General features: G+C 42.5%; 1 protein-coding gene across 1 annotated transcript in view; it reads right to left on the minus strand.

Moving 5' to 3' along the window:
- Positions 1-23,581, minus strand: part of LOC127456739 (regulator of G-protein signaling 6-like) — a 123,404-nt gene that overhangs the window by 40,965 nt on the left and 58,858 nt on the right. Inside the window, exons 3-9 of the mRNA XM_051725285.1 lie at positions 11,942-12,038; positions 9,225-9,275; positions 9,000-9,106; positions 6,050-6,101; positions 4,032-4,096; positions 3,093-3,169; positions 2,381-2,462 (exon numbers count right to left, since the gene is read on the minus strand). Of these exons, the coding sequence (XP_051581245.1) occupies positions 2,381-2,462; positions 3,093-3,169; positions 4,032-4,096; positions 6,050-6,101; positions 9,000-9,106; positions 9,225-9,275; positions 11,942-12,038 (531 nt within the window). The remainder of the gene's footprint in view (positions 1-2,380; positions 2,463-3,092; positions 3,170-4,031; positions 4,097-6,049; positions 6,102-8,999; positions 9,107-9,224; positions 9,276-11,941; positions 12,039-23,581) is intronic.

Raw genomic sequence — 23,581 nt, forward strand, 5'->3', positions numbered from 1 at the left:
TTCCGACTTACAACTACAAACTAAACAGTGATATGATTAGATATGGAAATAAAAATAATCCTATAACACATAAGGTGTGTGTGTGACAGTGTGTGTGTGTGTGTAAGGAGGGACGCGCACAAAATGGCGGACATGACTCTCGTGGAGAGTATGTCACGCGAGACTTCCGGCCAGGGAATATGACCACGAATGGGGGCGGAGAGAAACCAGTCAATGGCGACTGGCGTCTACCAGTTACCGCGTGTATCCGCTTGTACGATAGCTTAGGGACAAAGCTGGGCTTTAGCATTTAAGCTATCTACGAGCCAAAATGTGTGCCAGAATGTTTGTGAGGGGTCGTGTGCCTGCGTGTGTGTGTGTGTGTGGTTAGTATGAGAGAGAGAGAGAAGTGACAGCCCTAAAGCCGATTTCGCGATCGTAGGAGAGAAAGCAGCTGTTAGTTCATAGGTGGATGGCTCGTAAACAGTCCCGCGTACTTTGACTATTTAATGGAGGAACTCAGTTTACCTGTCTCACCCGCGATGGCGAAATTGCACAACAGTCCAATTTGGTTGGACCACAATACAGCAAAACAAAATCGTGATAATTAATACCCTGAGTATTAATAATGAGCGGACATGGCGGTCCGTAAACTGTACAAGCAAAAACCTTGAAACACAAGAATAACACACTATAATATTCTATCTCTGCCCAGACATAAACCTCTTACTTGAATCGCATGAGGACACAGGTAGAATGTGTTTTCCTCCATCCTTTAACTCTGACCCAGTTCCTTGAGGCTCGGGTGATGACGGGAGGCCGTTTCCTCGCTCTGTCGGCGGGCGGTACGGCTGTTGATTCTCGGCGGGCTGGCGGAGAACTCAGAATGTCGACTTGATTGAAGATGGAAGAGAAATCTTTAATCTCTTCACTTCTGTAGGCAAACGGATGAAGATGCGAATTGCTCGGTGGTCTCCTTCGGATCCGTTAGAGTGTTCGGTTGAACACAGAGTAATCTCAACTCGTCCAGCGAGATGGAGATTGTATGGCCACAGTTTCAAGTCGGACGTTACTTCCTTGTGCCACGAGGTTGCACATGAGAGCAGCGATGAAACTGCATCTATACAGGACGAACAAAGTTGCTGGAAGCAAATCCCGAAAGCATTTCAGAGGTATTTCAACTCCTGATGATGTCATGTTTGAGGGACGTTCTGTTGTGTGCCTCATCCAATAGGAGTTGAGAGTTCGATCCTTTAGTGAGCAAGGCTTCATGGGATTTACAGTCTGTTTTGGACTCCCTTTGTTTGATTTTGGCGTGATTTTTATCAGTATAATTTACGACTTGGAATGTTGGGCTTGAGTTAGGTTTTTACGACTGTGTTAGGCCTGCCTTTGTCTTCTATCTGAATACATGAGGCCCAACACTTCTGAAGACATGGATTAAACAACTGGTGTCTTGTGGATTACTTTTATGCTGCCTTTATGTGCTTTCTGAGTTTTAGTCACCATTCACTTGCATTGAATGGACCTAAAGAGCTAAAATATTCTTCTAAAAAATCTTCGTTTGTGTTCTGCAGAAGAAAGAAAGTCAAACACATCTGGGATGGCATGAGGGTGAGTAAATGACAAGATAACTATCCCTTTGTTCTAATTATTAATTTGAAATAATATTCTTTTTAATAAACATGTAATTTACATGACTTTTAATGTCTTGATATTAAGTTTGCTACACAAACACACATCTTGATAATTTAATTTAAGTTTAAACAAGTTTAAAGTAAAAAAATAGCTATGTTTATATTTTTGTAAATGCATATAATTAGCTAAAACCCATTAAATTGTAGTGAACGTAGATCTATCTATTGTGTTCTATAGGATTGTACAGGTAGGGGAGTGGGATTTCTGCGGGTGTGTGGTGGTTTGGGGGTGGAATGGCATCACGACTAGTCAATTTGACTCGACTAATTGGCTAGATTAGTCGACTATTAAAAATCGGTAGTTGTGCAACCCTACTATGCACAAAATATACTGCTTGACAGATATTATCGAAAAAGGTGTCCTGAGAAATTTCACATCTCTGTGACAGCCCTAGACTGTAAACTGCCAAAAGCTTCTATTTTTTTTTTTTTTTAAATCAGAAACACTCTTGTCAGTCAGTAATTTTGCACGATTAAATAAATGTGCATTAAGAAAAATGAACAGCACTTAACAGTTAAGCACATACATTAATGTGTTAATTTTCACAGGCCTAATAATATTACAATGTAAAAGAAATCTGTCTTCTTGACCAGGGCCGTTTCTAGCAATAAGCAGTGGGGAAATACATTTCCTACATAATCTTATTAAATTAAAATTTTCAAACAAGACACACACACACACACACACACACACACACACACACCACAGGTCGATGAACATCCCAGAAGGCTCTCTCCTGACTGTCCAGAATCTTTCTATCCGTCTTGTCTTTTTTCCTGTCGATCCTACGAAATCAAAGGAGAAACACAAAGCTGCAACACATTACTATTAAAAAGTGTAGGAAACACTCCCAATTCACACACACATTAAACCAGACAAAAAGCAAAGCCCTTGTGCTCATCAAAGTTGCAACCTGCCTGTGAGCAGAGCTAATTCATTTCCATTCTTGCCACTTCACTCTTATGTAACTGACATTTGCTGCATCACTCTCTTGATCTCTCACTGATCCTGTTTTTGAGCCCCTAGACTCTATCATTCCTCCCCCTCCCCAAAATTCGTGTTTCTGCAATGAAACAGGTATTACAGAAAGTGTGATGATGGAGACAGACTGATGACCATGAATCAGAGAGTTGGTGACTTGTGTTTGCAGCCCTTTGCCATCAGATAAGCCTCTTCAGCTGGTGTTTGAAGAGCGAGAGACTGGCCACTCCAAATCAAACACATATGCTAATATTTTACATATAACAATGAGTTCACCAATATTATTATGTTATATCAGAGTGTGTGTTTGCATATATGTCTTTGTTTGAATGTGTGTAGGTTGACTGTACAGGACAGATGTGTTTCTCACACAGAGGAGGGCAGGTAAGAGTGAGAGCAAGTGTTTGTGTAGTTGTCCTGACAACAGCACTTACTTGACCTGTGCCTCAGCCTGCATGAAGATGAACTCCCACTTCCTGGCAAAAGCCCTCTGTAGCCTTGCTAGATTCTCCTGAAAGAAAGATCAACCTGTATTAAATGTGAATTGTCTGATTTGTGCACCTCTATCAACACCAAACAGAACTGCAAAAATAGTGATTGTTTCCAAACAAGTTTCCCAAATATTACTTCTGCCCAGTGCCCCCTCTGCCATAATTCAGGCTTAGCTGGTTAGCTTTACCTGGTAGGCCCGGCTGGTAGATGCAATCACTACACAATTATGCTGTGAAAAAGCTTGTCTCTCCATTGACTGCCATTCAATTGTAGAGGTGTATTTAGAAATTATTTTTATTTTTTTATTTTTTTTCTGAGCAGCAGAGCTGGAAATGAGAGGTGGGGTGGGGGTGGGGTGTGATACGGGGAATGAATTTCAAAGATGTAACTGCCGCTAAACAAGAGAAGATGAATATGGAAACAACAACAGTGGATTAGCACATCAAGATCGCATGTGAGATGAGGTCAGGTGACACCTGCATTTGTATAACTCCAACTGAGCAACTGCAGTTGAGCTGCTATTGGAATGCTAACAGATGCTCCAGGTATTTAAGACCTCCTTGATACAGGATACAGTCTCTTAAACAAAGTAATGTTGAAAGAGCTACACAGTCAGTGTTTACAACCTTTGGGAAATCAATGCATGAATGACTTGTCTCTGCATATGAAGTTGTAACTCGAGAAAGCATGTTAACATCATATAAATTACACACTTCACCTTTAATGCTTAATGACGAGGGCCAACAATTGGTGCTTTCAGGTTTACAGTAATTTGATATATCTGTCAACAGCTGAAAGTATCAGAACTGAAATGCTTCTCTGCTGGCAAAACAAACCGCTTCCATTTTCTCTATCTGCTGTCATCACAATGGGTCACTTACTGCCTCATAGTCTGCCAGCTCCAGCCGGGTCTTGTTCTGCATGGTTCGCTTGCACAGATAGATGGCTGTGACAGGGTGAGAGAGAGACAAAGAAGGAATAAAGAAGAGAAAGATCCAAAGAGTCTGAATCGAAAAATTGTCTTTGTTACAATATACAGTACAGTGCAAAAGTTTTAGGTACTTGTGAAAAATGTTGCATAGTGAGGATTTCTTCAAAAATAATGGCATAATTAGTTTTTATTTTCCAATTAACATTATCCAAAGTCTAGTAAACATAAAAAAAAGCTAAATCAATATTTGGTGTGAACACCTTTGCCTTCAAAACAGCACCAATTCTGCTAGGGACACCTGGACACAGTTTTTCTTGGTTGTTGGCAGATAGGATGTTCCAAGCTTCTTAGAGAATTCGCCACAGTTCTTCTATCTATTTAAGCTATCTCAATTGCTTCTGTCGCTTCATGTAATCCCAGACTGACTCGATGTTCAGTGGGGGGCACTGTGGGGCCATGCCATCTCTTGCAGGGGTACATGTTCTTCTGTTCTATTCTATTTGCAGAAGGAATGTTTGGGAGTCTAAAATGTATATTTCCTATTGACACACTACAGCTAAAGATATAAATAACCATCTTAAGACAAATGTTTTTGTTAAACATCTTGTGTGCCTAAGACTTTTGCACAGCACTGTACATCAAACCACACTGTCATTTACAAACTCAAATCTTGGAATTCAATAAATAACACACTTTCAATCTCAGAATCTCAAAGGTTGTAATCGTTAACACTAAGTACATAAGTTAACTAACAATGAACAGTATTTTTTCTGACCTTTTTAAACTTGATTAATGTTAATTTCAACATATACTAATATATTAAAAAAAAAGTTGGATATGTTAAAATTAGTAAATACATAATGAACTAATATGAACTAAAAATGAACAGTTGTATCTTTATAAATAAACATTAACCAAGATTAATAAATGCTAAAAAAACATATTTTTTTATGCATTTACAAATATTAAAAAACAGAATCGTATTGTAAAGTGCTATGGAAAAATATAAATATCATATAAATGATGACAAAAAGTGTCCAAATGGCAAATCACCATAAAGTACAAAACACAGAGCTCCTTCACAACACCAAATCGACTCAAATTTTAAAAGATCTTCCATAGATTTGAACATTTACATATTTGGTAGTTGCTTTCAACTAAAGCAACTTACAGTGAGTGTATTCAAGCTATACAGTTTAACAGTACATGTGCACCTTGGGAATCGAACCCATGACCTAATGTTGCTATTGCGATGTTCTACGCAATATACACGCAAATGCTAGATGCAAATAACACTTGATTTTTACTCAGATTTTGAATAACTACAGGTTAGTAATATTTCAGAATAACAGAAAATTTCAGAAAATTAATAAGACTTTTTAAAATCATATACAAGGGTTTTAATCTAAGACAGTGAATAATGTCATGGAAAATATTTTCAACATATAAAACAAAAAGGACATTATGTACCAATGGAAACCTGAAAAGAGAGAAAGAGAGAAACAGACAAGAGGCCATGAGAGGTTTGGCCATATCAACAGTCATGTATAATCCCTCACACTATCACACACATATCCAGTATAAATCCTTGATTGGATTTTGTGTCTTCCTGTGCATATATCATCTCTGCTTGGCCAGTTTACAGACAGTAGGAACTGTGAATGAATAACCATTGACCATCAGTAAACAGCTGCCCACCATCAACACATTCTCTAGCTGTATTACAGAACACCTACTGATCCACAGATGTAGGGAGTTCTTTCTCACCATTTGCCTGTCCAACAGATTAATGGCTGTAATAATCCTGAGAAAGCAGACTGTGGGCTGAACAGGCGGCACCCAGTGACATGGTGAATTTTTGAGTTATAATAGTCCCCAGAAGAAAAAAAAAACATCTACTGTAAAGTTCAGTGTACTCATAATTAGAGAGCAATATGTCATTGGGAGTCTGCAGGGTCCTTCTCTTACCATAGTCTGTGTTTTCTGGCTCCCAGCAATTAGATGGCCAAAAGTATGGAGCCTGTGCAAGAGAGAAAGAGAGATGACACAAATCTTACAATATGTTTTTTAGAAATTCACACACACCTTAGTAGTAAGACTTAGGAGACTTTTGACTATAAGCATAAATTCTGGTCAATTTTGCAACTTATTCTGGCAATGAACCGCCCGCTTAGACAGGAAGACACCGTCTGACCGACATGTAAACTGACCAACCACAGTTCATTTTATTTGTATGTGACGTTAAGGGAAATAGTTAATATCTCAGTAACAAACTGTTGTGGAAATTCACATATTCACGTAATTCCACAGCAGTGTCCGTCAGTGTTTGCGTACTGTCAGAGTATGTACTGTGTTTGATGAAGGGCATCTCCTCTGCTCCAGTGGGATTATGGGATAATGTCCAGTCGATCCACACTACAAAATCTCACAGGAAATAGTTTGCCATCGGGTATTCCTCGCCAACTGTTTATGGATACTGAGGATTCAGACATACTATTCCATTGGCATACTGTTTTTGGCATACTATATAGTTGAGAAGTATGCATATTTGGACAGCTTTTGTGTCAGCATGGTACCTTGCAAACATGACTTTGTTTCCAGGTGGACTACTACAAACCTGTGCACCCCAACTCATCAAAACAGAGCTTGCTAAATCTCTCACTGTGGTGTGCAATATGCACCAAGCAGTCAGTGAATAGACTGTGGGCTGTCAATAAACATGCCATCTGAGTCTGAGACTACAAATACTTACTGTCAATAAGCACTTTACTGAATGACTTTCATTCTGTTTTGGATTGGAAGAGAGTTTGAAAAAAATAAAATTTCTTATCACCTGCTTACAAGCCTAAATTCAATATTGATTCTATTTGGTGCAGATATTATTGTAGTCACTGTTCTTTTTTTGTCAGGTTATAAAAGCCATTAACAACATTTTTAACAACTGGAAAATCCTTCTCGCCTTTGTGGAACCAGTCTGAAAGACTACGGGTGGCACAAAGCAAATGATGGTGTATTGAGATCATTCTCATCATGCATTGAGCTGATGAGCCATACTCCAGAGCAGCAGAGAAACACTAATTCCCCTCCTGTGTAATTAATAAACGTATCAAAGAAACTTGAATTCATTAATTTGCTTATTGATACTTTATCATGTTTATTTGAACAGATAGCATAATATCATTATCTAAGAATTCTGTTTCTTTTGTAAAACCCTGGATAATTTACAGCAAGGTTTTCTATTGCAGGAAGGACCTGGAAGGGGAAGGGGGCATAAGAGATACATATGTACAATATGATATTCATTTAAAAATGGGTTCAACATGGTACTTTAGTCCTTTACATAAAGCACTCTAAGAGAATTGCATTTGCTGAAGAGAATCGTTTACATTTTTAAATAATTTCCGAATGAGATGATGGGGCTTCTTGCAATTTCAGCAATCAAAAGACTGCAGTGTTTCTCCAGTAAAACATCAGAGTAATGTGAGATGAATAAGCTCAGAGGAAGTATGCCCTTGGCCGTCTCTTCTCTAATTGGATGAATCACTGAAAAATGAAGGATCAGCCTTTACGAGCTAAATATGTACCTGTTTCTGGTGGAAGTGCTCAGATTTAACACCTTAGATCTTCAGTGCATAGCAACAGACAATAAAAATAACATGCTTGAAAAATACAGCATGTTGAATTCATCTCTGTGATGCATTGCCAAACCTATACAATCTGTAGTAAAGAACTGTGAATTCTAATAGTTGATGCTTAATAAGGCAGCTAGAGGCAACACTGATCAAACACAATCCTGATTGTTTAGAAGGTGTAAATGTCAGTGGTGGCTGCAGCAAACATGGAGTTTGTACATAGTTTGTTCATTGTCCAACTAAACTGTGATTTTATGCAGATTCAGTGATGTTATAGAATATTAGCAGTGCTAAATGTGAAGCTGGATGTTTAAAAACAGAATGACACCACTCTGGCAGCTTATACATGATGAATGAGTAGAATGGTAATATCTTTTTCATTTACAGTACCTATTATAGTTTATCTGAAAGAGGACAGGAAATAATGGGAATTTGAATAAGGGGCCGTATCACAAGCAATATTCGGAGCAAAATACTAGTTTAAAACTTACAGAATACTGCACAATCCACACTGTATACTGCCTACTATATTTTTTTTTATATTATGGTGGCGCTGATTTATGAAGCAAATGTTTTCAGGCCATATTTTGTTATTTTATGTAACATAAATATAGAAGTGATTAATCTATGAACATTTCAGATTCTATGCTTTCAAACGATACCCCATATGCCTGACTTATGCATTCGAGACTTGAACGTTTTAGGCGCAAACTTTATTCGTGACATAGCGCCCCCTTTTGGTTGAAGAGATTAATATAATTTTGTGTAAAAATGTAACATTTGGCAGTCCAGTCAAATAATGCTTCAAGAGATGTTAAAAATGTAAAGCTGTTTTTACATTCAGTTCATCCATCCCACTGGAAATAGCAGGTCCAGTGGGTTATAGTATTCCACACAGTAAGCTCAGTTGTATACTGCACATCTGGACAAATATAGTAGTTCATTTTGGTATTCCTTGCACACAGAAAATGTGCATACTTGTGTCCACAGTATACATTATACACTATATACAGCAGAAATAGTAAGAGTATTATGGTAGTATGCTATTTGGAGCATAGACACAGAAAAATCCTACCTCTAGAATCCAATTTTATCTGTTTAGTAACCATGGCAATTTCAGCTATTCTAACATGAACTTGTCAGATCTAACTGAACAGAAGACAGGAAGTTTCTGTAATACGGCCCCAGGAAATTCACAAGTCTGACTCGAACTCGCATCGCTTGCATAAGCACCACAGCAAAAAAAAAAAAAAAGAACATGTCTTGATGTAGAAAAATCAGCTCACCTGAAAGCGGTAAAACGTGCCATCATCCTTAAGGGTGAGAACATGATCAGAGATTGGGAAGATGTAGCCTTGAGCAGCGATCAGGCTGCCAATGTGTATGGCCTCCACTGGAAGAACAGCCAATAGAAATGTCTTAATTATAATGTATTTTCTTTCATAGTACACTGAAATTTGCATACTCCAGTCATCAATAAAATGTGTATCTCTCTCTAAGTCAGGACCTACCAGGATCATCTATGTTGAGGTTCTTCATCAACCACTGAACAATGTCTGAACCTGAAGTTTAGAAAAGAGAAACATTATCAGCTAATTTCACATGCAAATTTGTGCATAAATTACAGTACATACTCATTTCGAAGCCTTCTTATAAAGAGACCAAAATCATTATGGTGCGCCAAGTAATGCTATGGTCTAAAATTCAATATGTGTGTCTAATGATTCAAGCTAAATCAGGCCTTCTGTTAGCCAAACACCACTTCAACCACCTACAACAGCAACGCTTTAGTTCCAAATCAGCTATTAGTTATCCGGATGTGAGCCTGCATACATCCATTTAGAGTCGCTCACTGCAGTAATTGTCTTTAGCGATATGAGCTGCTCAAGCCACATATTCGGATTCATTTTATATGAGAACTTATAAGAAATAATATCTGCTCTTCCAGCATTTATTCTCACATACTACAGGAAGCTGTGTAATTTAAAATGATTTGTAGAATCTCTCTGAGACCACAGTGTCTGGCTGGAGATGTGTCAGTGTATGTAAAAAATTTTTTTGCAAGTGTAAATAAGTTAGATGAAAGAAATAAAAAATAAAAAACTGCAAATACTAAGAGTACATTGTGAAAAACACACCATCATTATTAGGAATGTCATAAAATATTGATATATCAATTATTGATCGGCACATTATTTTATTGTTAAATTTTTTAAGCAATGATATATTAACATCAGCAGACATTTAAATTTGAAGCCTAATTTGTGTGCTGTCAATTCACTGCCAGTTGCATTCCATTCAATCTAGTCTGACGTAATAGCTTTGGGAGACCACAAGGGGACGACATTACATTTACTGAAGCTGGTCGCAGCATGGACAAGGCATCACACACACATTACGAGCCGATGGCAGTCCAAAGTTACGGAGGTTTTTGTTCTTCTTCAAGAATTAACAAAGTGACGTTGATGAGCATGGTTGGGAGGGTTACTTGTAGTGTATTCCACTACAGATTACAGAATACATGCTGTAAAATGTAATTTGTAACATATTCCATTAGATTACTCAAGGTCAGTAACGTAATCTAAATACTTTGGATTATTTCTTTAGCACTGGTAGACTTTTTTCACTTGTTTTGACAAAAACAAATCTGCCAGTACAGTAAGACAAAATGCACATGTTAAAAATACATTCTCTGAAAAACCTAAATATCTAATTGATCTTGTTTTAAGGATTTTTAGATATTTTTACAGGAAAACAATACAAAAATTATTATCAAAAATACGATTTTGATATCAAAGGTCTTACTAGAATGAAAGAAATTATGATCTAACGTGAATTTTCTTAATAAAAAAAATATGATCGTGCCTGGTAACGTGCATGTAAAATGGCTAGAAATAGCATTTTTACTTAGCGTAAAGCTGACAATTTACACAAGGTTTATTTCTATTTCTTCTGCACCAAACTTACTTCAAACATACTTCTGTCTGCTCGTATGAATGTAACACATCATAAGAAAGTGTTTCACCGCTGTTCAAAGGCACTTTGGATCACATCATTTATATGTATAAATGTTTTCCATCTGAAAGGACTAAATATTAAATGAAACAAATGACAATAAAATGCAAAGTAATCTCTTCAGTAATCAAAATACTTTTTGAATGTAACTATTCTAATTACCAAAGATTTAAATTGTAACTGTAATGGATTACAGTTACTTATATTTTGTATTTTAAATACGTAATCCCGTTACATGTATTTCGTTACTCCCGAACCCTGTTGATGAGTTTGCAGGTTAGTGTATGAAACTGGTAACTGTGCAAACTGAATGATTAGAAAAGATGATGTTTATTATGCAATTTCTCTGTATGTAGCATTGAATAAGTCTTTCATTCAAGCTGTCAAACCACAAAAAGACGAACTTGTAACAGAAAATACATTGTGTTGGCTCTATGAAAGATACTTATCCACAAAATACCATACAGTAATGACTAGAGTAAATAATCTGTCCTTTGATAATTATTTGGGTCGAATTTAATGAGAAACTAAGTTGAGCTCCATGGCACTGCAGAATTTTTAACAGCCTCCGGAGACACAGAGCCAGTGTTGTGAGTGTACGTACCTTCATATAAGTAATTGTTTTGAATTTAGAATGCACCATGCCACCCGCCAGATGCGATCGGTGCGTGACTCATTTGAATTAACCCTGCAGCTCACACCAAAGTTGTGTAGAGAAATATGTTTAAAAAAACAAAGATTACTGTGCAATGTGCAGCCCTATTTATGTCTGAAAAAAATCCAGATATAGGCTACAATATCAGTAATCATCAGGAAAATCTTCCGGTTATTAATACGTGAAAATTTCACGATCTCAAGCCTAATCCTTTGTGATCAACATATCATCCAGGCCAATAAATAGGCCAATATCTGACCATTTTGAAATGATCACTATCGGCAGATAACTGTGCTCGCTTGGCCATTTAACAGAAGCGTAAATTTGTCAGTTTACAAATTAACGAACAGCTTTGTCAATGGATACTGCACAATTTCTGTTTTCAGATATAATTTCTTTGAGAATTTCTCGTAAATATTGCATGGAAAGAGGTAATTATGTGTACATCTCAATTGCTACTATTAAATTGTATTAAACTGATGTTGATTAACTATTTTTCATCATCTTTCCAATCACCTTTATTCACAAACAATGTTACCCATATTTCTTTCAATTTACCTGTAACAACACTGGGAATCTTGGACAGGAAGCTCTTGACCGTTCTGACAGGCACACCTTCAGTCTCATCTTGGAGGCGTGTGATGATATCCTCAATCTAAAGGAAAAACGAAGAAAAGAGTCTGTCTACTTAGTTTGGCTGACTCATATTTCATACTGTAGCTGCAGTCTTAGACATAAAGAATGGGAGTGGTAAATGGATGTTTTTCTCCAATATTTTATCTCAGTCCACCATTAATGGACTGGAGGAATGGCTTAATCTGCACTCGAGGCTCCAGCCCTGAGTTATTTTACAGTTTACAGAGGATTTTTCCTATGATTTATAGTATCACATTCTCACCAAACTGGCAACCATAACAGGTGTAAATGCATTCACCTACACTCCACGTGTATAGCTCATGGTGGCAAAATGCATCACAAAGTAACAACTGAGCACAGGATCACACAAAGCACGCAGCAAATCTATTTATACCATGTCTATTTATATTCACAGAATCTTGTATAGCCACGGAAATGGTCCATTCACTTCTGCTGGAACATCTGTTCTCGTCCCTCTTTGGCTACGCAGGCATCTAAGCAATGGAGGAGGCCTTTGATGGAATACACAAGCTCGCACCTACAGTCTATAAATAATCCCGGCACTGATGAAATCAAATTGTGGTTCACAGGAAGGAGAGAGAGAGAATGTAATGAGATTAGGTAGCGTTTTCTGCTTTGGAGATTGCATGTTGTCATCACTGCTCTGTGGCGCTTGACGCTCTTTTTTGCATGTGTCGTGTAGGAGACTTTTAATGCATTGTTATATATAAACAATCAAAGCCAGCTCCTGACCCCTGTGAGCCCACGAGAAGTGCAATGAAACACAACAATGCTAAAATAAAACATGGCCACTTCACTTCAAGTATAGAGAGGGGGCACATACATCATTAGTTATGTTAAACAAAACATAAAAGCTGCATCCTAATTAACATACAGTACCTTCAGAGTATGTACGAAATTTGGTGAAGAACTTTCTTGACCATTGTTCATGAAGTATGCAGGTGTGTAGTATAAATACATGGGCATTGACTCTTATGTTCTTGGACCTATATGGAATACTAACAGCAACTGCAAAAATAATTTACTCGAGTGTTGGTAAACAAGTCCAATTTAACCATGAGGAACAACTTTCTTGGTCCCTATAGCACTTACTGATTCACTATGTAGTATGGAAGTATGCATATTTGGACATGAGGAAAGTTATGTTAAACAGGCTCTGACATTAGGACCCACCTTTATCACCCAAATAAGAAAAAAAATACACTCTAATCATACCATCCATTACCATGTGAGACTGTCTAATTTTCCCTCTCTACTAATGAAAGCACTTCAGTTCTGTTAATGTTCTCTAAACAGTGGCTAAAACACGAGTCCATGATGCAAACTACTCTAAATGTGTAGATGAGTGTTGGCCTGACACCCAGGAGAGTTCCTGGCTGTAGACAGACAACATTGCCAGCCAGGAAGTCCACCTCCATACCCAACGGCGACTAAGGAAGCCTAAACAGAGCAGTCTGCTGACAGCTTAACACTCAAATCAGTACAGATAAAATGCTAGATGGGGTTTGCAGGAAAAAATGACACCAATCCAAGAGCCTTATTCATGATTAATATAGTCCACCTCAAGTCCAAACTTGGTTTATACAAAATATTTAAAATGTAAAGTCTGAATAAAAGGAATCATGGGAAAAGGCCATGATTTAGATAAAATTTTGCTAGGGTATTGCCAGGTGGTTGCTAAGGAATTACTAAATGGTTACTGGCCCAAGTCACAAGAGACCATTCCAAACCTCTACAATATATTGATCCTTACATTTGTGTGGGTACCTTTTCTATAGAAGTCTATGGGATTTGGGAAGTCAATGGAAGTCTATGAGACATTTATATTCTTATATAAAGATCTTTAGAATATAAACCATGACTCTGTATTTATTTCATACAGATACAATGTGTAAGTATCCTATCAGCTTTCTTTCGCTAAAAATGAAGGGTTTACTGTATATCTACTGTAAAATAATAGTACCACCACTAACATATAGGTGCCTCTCTTTCCAGATTAAATGCTCCTACAAAAGCTTGTGTTCAGTGTGAAAAAAAAGTCTATGCCAATCTTAATATTTATAATTAAATAGAAGGTGTGCTGCATCTCCACTGTACTCTACCGGGTCTTTTTTAAGGCGAACACAACAGTTGTTAGGAATTTTATTTTAATCTTATAATTTTATAAAAGCACTTACATTAATTCTTATGTTAAAACTCTTGTATTACTTGTGCTGTAAACCTGTTTAAATCATAATTTATAAAGTCATTTTAGGGTTTGTTAAAATTACATCAACATCACAATGACATTGTAAAATTGGTTATAACTTTACACAGAAAAGGTTAGCAAGCGATTTTATCACACTAAAATCATGTTAACACGCATATTGTTTACGTCTTATGGCTATACTTTTGAAATAGTGAGTATTTGAACCTTAACGGACTGGCCCCATTTACTTCAAGTTTCACTGGAACCCAGAATTTTGCTTTTTTTTTTATAAAGAAAAAGAGGAGCGAGTCGAAATTATTTTTTGAGGTAATCAACATTATGCCACAAATGCTGTAAATTGAGCTTAACTTGTGTTGAATTCATTCACAGCATTAAACTTGAACAGATAAATTTACACTAAATACTACTACATACTGTAAAACTATAATTCACCCCAATTTCAATAACAAAATTGAAAACACAGGCAGCATTAACTAAACATTTCACTATAAATGCATAAAGCTACTTTTTTTTTTTTTTTCAGTTTATTGTAATTAATTGGCCAAACGAACCAATTCACTTTCAAGCACATATAAAATAAAGAGGAGTGCATTTGAATATTGCTTTGGCTTGCTTGGCTGTAAAGTATAAAACACAATGTGTATGGGAAAAGTTTGTACTTGATTTATCATTTGAGCTACTGTTACACTTAGTTTCTCTACTTTCAGAATCTATAACTCGTGTAAAGGCCATTAAATGAACTTCACCGGTCTCATTTCTTATCTCTCTAAGAGACACTCTTTATCCGGTCTCATGCCGGGATGTCACTCTATTTCAGTACAATCAGCGGCACTTACTACAAAGCTCTTTTTAGGAAGGCCTCTTGTGTTGGCACCATCCCAAAGAGCATATAAATATGTCATAATCTGACAAAACACTGCAGAGTTCTTATCTCTACAGCACGTGCTAAATGCAGCAATTAGCTCTCATTCGAGGTAAGCTGGTGAAGGCTGGTAAGCCTCCAGTTTGTGAAGTCTGTCAACATTTTCCAAAGAAAAATGATAAGCACTTGTACATGGGAAAACGTCCTGGTTACTTGCGTAACCACCGTTCCCTGATGGAGGGAACGAGAAGTTGTGTCGATGTAGTGACACTAGGGGTCATTCTTGGGAGCCCCAAACACCTCTGGTCTTTGATAAAAGGCCAATGAAAATTGGCGAGTGGTATTTGCATACCACTCCCCCAGACATACGGGTATAGAAGGAGCTGGTATGCAACCACTCATGCAGGTTTTGTGCTGAGGAGCCGAGACAAGTTCCCGGCCATTTCAGCGGGTAGTTCAGCGTTGTGGCAGGAGGGACACAATGTCTCGTTCCCTCCATCAGGGAATGGAGGTTACGCAAGTAACCAGGACGTTCCCTATCTGTCACTTACTCGACGTTGTGTCGATGTAGTGACACTAGGGGTCCCTATATGAAACGCCGCAACTGGCTGAACTGTGTTACGTGAACTGGCGGTGTGTGACGGGCAGACCACTGTGTGCCTCATAGCCAGTGCACCAGGCCGACACGTAACCTCCCCCAACGCTGTTATGAGTGTCGAATGGCCCTTCAGGGACAAGGCGACTGCCCAAGTTTAGCCCAGTCGTGGCCTCTTATCCTTTTTAAAAAAAAAACGTATTTTGAGTGGAAATACGTCACATGGTCTTGCTGAGCTTTGTCGGAAGTATATCATGTGGAGAAGTCCCATGGTAGGTCCTACCCTACGGGGGAGGGGTTTCTACAAACATGGTGACTGGGGAAGAGGGGCCTCTGCCCAAGGAAGACACAGTTTACCAACAGGGAAACAAATTAGCAGAAGATATACGTCAGATGGGGTTACCTATGTGGAACCACCACATGCGGAGCACCTACCCCAGTACAGGGCTTAGTTAGCACATGTACTGAGCTGGCAGCGAGTTTCTCCACAGACTCGTCTGCCACAGGGCTCGGAGGAAATCATACAGTGAACACAGTTTGTGAACACTACTGGTAGTCAACAGCGCACATCTTCAGCTCAGGGGATGTGAAAGGTGCTATGCGCAAGCGATACACCCGGCCAGCTGTCCCGGACTTACCTGCTAGTGTGTGCCACTACACGGGATGAAACCGGTTTCACCCGGAGATTGTAAAACCTCACAAAGGTGTTGGATGTTGCCCAGCCCGCTGCTCTGCAAATGTGTGTTAGAGAGGCACCACTGGTCAAGGCCCAGGAGGCCGCTACACCACTGGTAGAATGGGCTCGTAGCCCTGCCGGGAGCGGCACGTCCTGGGCGTGATATGCCATTGTTATAGCGTCAATGAGCCAGTGGGCGATCCTCTGCTTGGAGACAGTGATTCCTTTCCGCTGTCCACCAAAGCAGACAAAGAGCTGCTCTAAAGCTCTGCGCGCAATCCAAATAGATGCGTAAAGCACGCACCGGACACAGCAATGTCAGGGCTGTGTCTGCCTCCTCCTGGGGCAGCGCTTGCAGGTTCACCACCTGGTCTCTAAAAGGGGTCGTGCGAACCTTGGGCACATAGCCTGGTCGGGGTCTCAGGATCACGTGAGAGTAGCCCGGACCGAACTCCAGGCACGTTTCGCTGTCAGAGAACGCTTGCAGGTCTCATACCCTCTTGATGGAAGTGAGCACAGTCAGGAGGGCAGTCTTCAAAGAGAGTGCCTTAAGCTCAGCTGACTGCAAGGGCTCAAAGGGGGCTCTCTGTAGACCCTGAAGAACTACAGGGAGGTCCCATGAGGGAACGAGGTGTGGTCTGAAGGGATTCAACCTCCTGGCACCTCTCAGGAACCTGATGATCAGATCATGCTTCCCTAAGGACTTACCATCCACTGTGTCGTGGTGTGCCGCTATAGCGGCTACATACACCTTCAAGGTGGAGGGGGACAGCCGCCCTTCCAACCTCTCCTGCAGGAAGGAAAACACTGATCCGACTGTGCATCTCTGGGGGTCTTCGCATCGGGAAGAACACCACTTAGTGAACAGACGCCACTTAAAGCATACAGGCGCCTCGTAGAGGGGAGTGATCATGTCTACCACCGCGGGTCCAGTCCCAATCCCGTCCAGGGGCCAGACATGGAGATTCCAGAGGTCTGGTCATGGGTACCAGATGGTGCCCCATCCCTGAGAAAGAAGGTCCTTCCTCAGGGGAATTCGCCCATGGGGGCTGTCGCGAGGAGCGTGAGGTCCTAGAACCATGTCTGGGTGGGCCAGTAGCTACCAGGACGACCTGCTCCTCATCCTCCCTGACCTTGCACAGGGTCTGTGCAAGTAGTCTCACTGGGGGAAACGCATATTTGCGAAGTCCAGGGGGCCAGCTGTGTGCCAGCGCGTCTATACCGAGAGGTGCCTCGGTCAGGGCGTACCAGAGCGGGCAGTGGGAGGATTCTTGGGAGGCGAACAGGTCTACCTGTGCCTACCCGAATCAACTCCAAATCAGTTGGACCACCTGAGGGTGGAGTCTCCACTCTCCCCTGAGGGTAACCTGCCATGACAGCACATCCGCTGCAGTGTTGAGGTCGCCCGGAATGTGAGTGGCTCGCAGCGACTTGAGGTGCTGCTGACTCCAGAGGAGGGCGAGTTGTGACATACAATGGGAGCGCAGACCACCTTGACGGTTGACATATGCTACCATTGCCATGTTGTCTGTCCGAACTAACAAATGCTTGCCCTGGATCAACGGCCGAAACCTCCGCAGGGTGAGCAGAATTGCCAGCAACTCAAGGCAGTTGATATGCCAACGTAGCCGCGGACCCTTCTATGAGCTGGTGGCTGCGTGCCTGTTGCATACAGCGCCCCAGCACGTTTTGGAGGTGACTGTCATAACCACAGTGCGCCTGGAGACCTGCTCTAGGGGAACGCCTGCCCATAGAAATGTGAGGTCGGTCCAAGGGCTGAAGAGGCGGTGACAGATTGGCGTCATGGCCACGCGATGTGTCCCGCGGTGCCATGCCCATCTCAGGACTCGAGTCTGAAGCCAGTGCTGAAGCGGTCTCATATGCGTCAACCTGAGCGGAGTGGCCACCGCTGAGGATGCCATGTGCCCCAAAACCACTGAAACAGTTTCAGTGGAACCGCTGTCTTCTGTCTGAACACCTTCAAATAGGTCAGCACTGACTGTGCGCGCTCATTCGTGAGGCGTGCTGTCATCGAGACTGAGTCCAACTCCAAGCCGAGAAAAGAGATGCTCTGAACCGGGAAGAGCTTGCTCTTTTCCCAGTTGACCCAAAGCCCTAGTCGGCTGAGGTGTGAGAGCACCAGGTCCCTGTGTGCACACAACACATCCCAAGAGTGAGCTAGGATTAGCCAATCATCGAGATAGTTGAGGATGTGAATGCCCACTTCCCTTAGCGGGGCAAGGGCTGCCTCTGCAACCTTCGTGAAGATGCGAGGGGACAAGGACAGGCCGAAAGGGAGGACCTTGTACTGATATGCCTGACCCTCGAATGCAAACCGCAGGAAGGGTCTGTGTTGAGGTAGAATCGAGACGTGGAAGTGCGTGTCCTACAGGTCTACCGCCGCGAACCAATCTTGATGCCGAAAGCGCGCTAGAATGTGCTTTTGCGTCAGCATCTTGAACGGGAGTCTGTGTAAAGCCCGGTTCAGTACTTGCAGGTTCAAGATTGGCCGCAACCCAACGCCTTTCTTCGGTACAATGAAGTAGGGGCTGTAAAACCCCCTCTTCATCTCGGCCGGAGGGACAGGCTCTATCGCATCCTTCTGTAGGAGGGTAGTGATCTCCGCATGCAAGGTAGCGGCATTTTCGCCCTTCACCGAGGTGAAGTGGACGCCGCTGAACCTGGGCGGATGCCTGGCAAACTGAATCGCGTAGCCGAGTCGAACGGTCCGGACCAGCCATCGCGATGGGTTGTAAAGCGCAAGCCACGCGTCCAAGCTCTGGGCGAGGGGGACCAAGGGGACAATCTTGTCGGACGTACTGGCGGGTGGGGCCTTGTGGAGGGGCGGAGCCTGAGGTGCCACACTGTGTCGTGGCCGTGCTGAGTTCAGGGACATCGAAGCACTTACCTGGCTCCTTGTGACCACCCCCGGAACAGCCTGGGACAGGGGAGGAAGAGGCCTGTCCTCATGACCCGTGGAGACTGTCACATCGGGGGCAGATTTGTGCCACAGCTGGGCGCGCAGGGGCGGGGAGACCGCCACTGGAGCGCCGAACCTGCAAAAATGGAATGGTGGACTGTGGTCGTGATGACAGCTGTGCACACCGGGTATGTGACCCAGGGAACAAGGAAACCACTCTTGCTGAACTCTTGGGTACCGCAGCCACTTGGGCATGTGGCACAATTAAATGCAAAGGTAACAAAAGATTCTCCTCCCGGCCCTCCACCGGGGGATGGAGTGGTCTGCTTACCAGCTCCAGAGCAGCGGGTTTCATTATCCCTGGGTCGCCCTCTCAGGGGTGCTTCAAAGCCTTTCGCGGGTTCTTGGCGGCCGACCGTGAGACGGGTGGCGTCTGCTTCCTGCAGTGGGCTCCACGCCGGGGCCGGGACGAAGGGGCGGGCTGCGGAGGAGCCGGTGCAGTCACCGCAGAGGGTTACCCTTGGCAATGAGCAGACGGGGTGCGGGATCTTGAGCCGTGCCGGGGCAGGATGTGCCGGATAGCCTCCGTCTGCTGTTTCACTGCTGAGAGGGCAAAGTCCTCGACGGTGTCACCGAACAGGCCAACCTGGGAAATGGGGGCAGCAAGGAACCGTGCCTTGTCGGCCTCTCCCATCTCGACCAGGTTGAGCCAAAGGTGGCGCTCCTGGACCATCAAGGTGGACATCGCCCACCCGAGAGACCGTGCCATGACCTTCGTCACCCAGAGAGCGAGGTCGGTCGCTGAGCGCAGCTCCTGCATCAATCCCGGTGCGGAACTACCCTCGTGCAGTTCCTTTAGCGCCTTGGCTTGGTGGACTTGCAGGAGAGCCATGGCATGCAGGGCGGAGGCGGCTTGTCCAGCGGCACTGTAGGCTTTGGCCGTCAGGGATGACGTAAACCTACAGGCCTTGAACGGGAGCTTTGGGCGCCTGCACCGGGTGGCGGTGCTCTGCAGACATAGGTGCACCGCGAGTGCCTTATCCACCGGGGATTGCCGAATAGCCCTTGGCCGCCCCACCATCGAGGGTAGTGAGGGTGGGGGAGCTGAAAGATCGGGACCGGGCAGTAAAAGGTGCCTCCCACGACCTTGTCAGCTCCTCGTGCACTTCCGGGAAGAAAGAAACTGGGGCGGGGCGTGGCTGTGAGCAGCGCCATGAGCCCAGGAACCAATCATCGAACCATGAGGGTTCAGGGGAGAGCAGAGGGTTCCACTCTTGCCCAACGCTCGCGGCTGCCCGGGAAAGCATGTCCATCATCTCCGCATCAGCCTGTGACTAGCCCGCTCTCCGATGCTGCGCTCGAGAGCTCATCACCTTCGCGGGCTCCGAATAAGTGGTCGAACTCGCCGTGAGACGAGCCGGCAGACTCATCTGGAAGCCCGATCAGGGCAGACGAGCGTGCTGGGGAATGGGAGGTCCGTGGGGGGATACCTGGTGGAGGTGGTCCCATTGGGGTCCCCAAATCGCCCCTAGTGCTAGCCGCGATGGCCTCATACCCGTGGGTAGAAGGACCGAGGCTTTCTTACGAAGGCTAGCCGCGACCGCATCGTTGCCATGGACATGTTCTCTCAATGAGTATATGACCCATCCACGAACGCTGTCTCCGTGTGGGCAGCGCCCAGACATGAAAGACAGTGATCGTGGCCGTCAGAAGGCGAGAGATAACGACCGCAACCAGAAATAACACACAAATGGAAAGGCATCTTTAAAAAGACGCGTCTTTAAAAAGACGTTCCGTGTGTGCCGCTCTTTTAGAGAAATATACTCTTTTAGAGAAATATACTCTTTATATTATATATATGCCGAAGTGCCCAGGGGCGTTCTCTGCAGTGCACCAGTGCAGAGGGGGGAGAAGCCGCTGAAATGCACCGTCAGATCCAGCAGAGGTGAATGAACAGCCGTGGGAATTCAGCTCAATGAGCATCGACCGTTCGGCTCCGAAGAGAAAATCTGAATGAGTTGTTGCATACCAGCTCCTTTTATACCCGTATGTTCGGGGGAGTGGTATGCAAATACCACTCGCCAATTTTCATTGGCCTATTATCAAAGACCAGAGGTGTTTCGGGCTCCCAAGAGTGACCCCTAGTGTCACTACATCGACACAACTTTGAGTGAGTGACAGATAGGGAACACTGAACAAGTGTGCTACCTTTCTCTTTGTTTTGGTCAAAGTTCATGCGTTCGAGTCTTATGAGTTTGATTAGAATGTACATACTAATAAAATATTTCCTTTGCTGCTAAATGCTAGTAGTCTCTGTGCCCATGCTTAATTCATCAAAGAATCTAGTGAGGTACTTATATGATCAGCCAGGCCCTGCTACAATTTCTTAATAATTCCTCTGCAGATTATGAATGGAGACAGATTTAAAGGAGCATTGATTGGACTCCAGACAGTAACTGTTATGTGAGGATCAAGCAACACTCACTTGTCAATTTTGAAATGGAAAAATAGGCCTCAAAAGGGCCATTTTCTCTGATCAAAGAATGCTTTGTGTTGCCTTGAGCCTTGCTGCAAATGTCAGTCACCGCTGTTTACAAAATTTTTATTAGGCTCACTTGAGTGTTGGTTTATTTTTTTGTCAACCATTAAAAAAATGGTGAATTGAGATAAAAGTGTTTACTTTTATGATATATTTTACTTAGACATGCAGATACGATTTCAAAAACAAGTTACTGTTTATGTAATATTCATTTGTCAATTGCACGGTTAGATGTCTATTCATTTCCAAACATGGTCATAATGAGATGAAGATGACTTGTCGCTCTGTCTCTGAAGGGTTTTGAATGAGAGGCACCACCACCCACATCTGCGGGATGTGGGTGGTGGTTACGTATCAGATTTACCCTTAAGAGACCCTTCTCAATCAAGCCCATCTTTCAAACTTGATTACAACACGTCACATCAGCCTGAGAATGGCACACTTGCAGAGGAGAAGAGAGAAAACAAGGACAGATTTCCAGCTCTATTAAAGATGGTTAAGAGGCAAGGTCATTTGGAAGGAAAGTAGTTGCTGAAAAAGCAACTTCTAGTGCACTTGCTGGCATAATTTGGTACTGATCACAAATTACACAACTAAAACTGTAATCAGTAATGCTATATTACACATTTTCGATAATCTAATCTAATTACTTGGGGATTGATTTTGAAATCGTTTTGATTTGCTCCCACAAGAATTATCTTGTACTATTTTGACAACAGTAAAGAGAGACACTGATATGAACCTTTAAAGGGATAGTTCACCAAAAAATGAATATTCTTTCATCATTTACTCACTCTCATGCCATCCCTGATCTGAATGACTTTTGTTCTTCTTGAACACAAACAAAGATTTTTAGAAGAACATCTCAGCTCTGTTGGTCCTCACAATACAAGTGAATGGTGACCAGAACTTTGAAGGTCCAAAAAGCACAAAGGCAGCATAAAAGAAATCTATACTCCAGAGGTTTAATCCATATCTTCAGATGCAATATGATAGGTGTAGATGAGAAACAAATCAATATTTACATTTCCTCATTAAAAATGTTTAACTCCTAAAGACAAGAAATCATGACCACACACATTAAAATGAAGACTTCATTCATATCAGTAACTTTATAAAAGCTGTTTAATTTTAAATGGAGAGGGTCCGCACATGGGGGCTGGCATGTTAGAATCACATAACCAGCCAAACTACTCACTTAATCTCAGTAACCGTCCTGTTATTTGACACTTTCACTCATTGATTAAAGTAATCATGGCTGAACTGTGAATAATATATTTCTACAATGGCATATGAAACTGAACACTATTGTGTAACAGTTAAAAGGACGGGCAAGGAGGAGGTGGGTACCGGCTGAACCGTCAGTGTAACTTTTAATGTAAAACTCAACATAAAACAAACATAAACAAACACACACACATGCAGTGAGGCTGCTCTCTCTCTCTCTCTCTCTCCCACACTGGCGCCTCTGGCTCCCCTTTATCTCACTGTCCTGCTGATCAGCAGATTCAGTGCCAGCCCCGCCCTCCTCCTCGTCACACTCCTCCCCCGCCCAATTTAGGCCGGGTGCCACTGGTCTAACCAACCATCCCCCCCCATCTCTGGAGGGGAGACGCTGCCCTTCCAGCGGTTCTGTCAACTGGTGGTCCACCCTGCCTCCTGCGAATGTGGAGTAGAGACAAGGGGAGGTGTGGGGAGAGGGAAAGGGCGAGCGAAGACGGAGAAAGAGAGAGAGAGAGA

The sequence above is a fragment of the Myxocyprinus asiaticus genome, chromosome 19 (assembly GCF_019703515.2).
Source record: "Myxocyprinus asiaticus isolate MX2 ecotype Aquarium Trade chromosome 19, UBuf_Myxa_2, whole genome shotgun sequence".
Taxonomy (NCBI): domain Eukaryota; kingdom Metazoa; phylum Chordata; class Actinopteri; order Cypriniformes; family Catostomidae; genus Myxocyprinus; species Myxocyprinus asiaticus.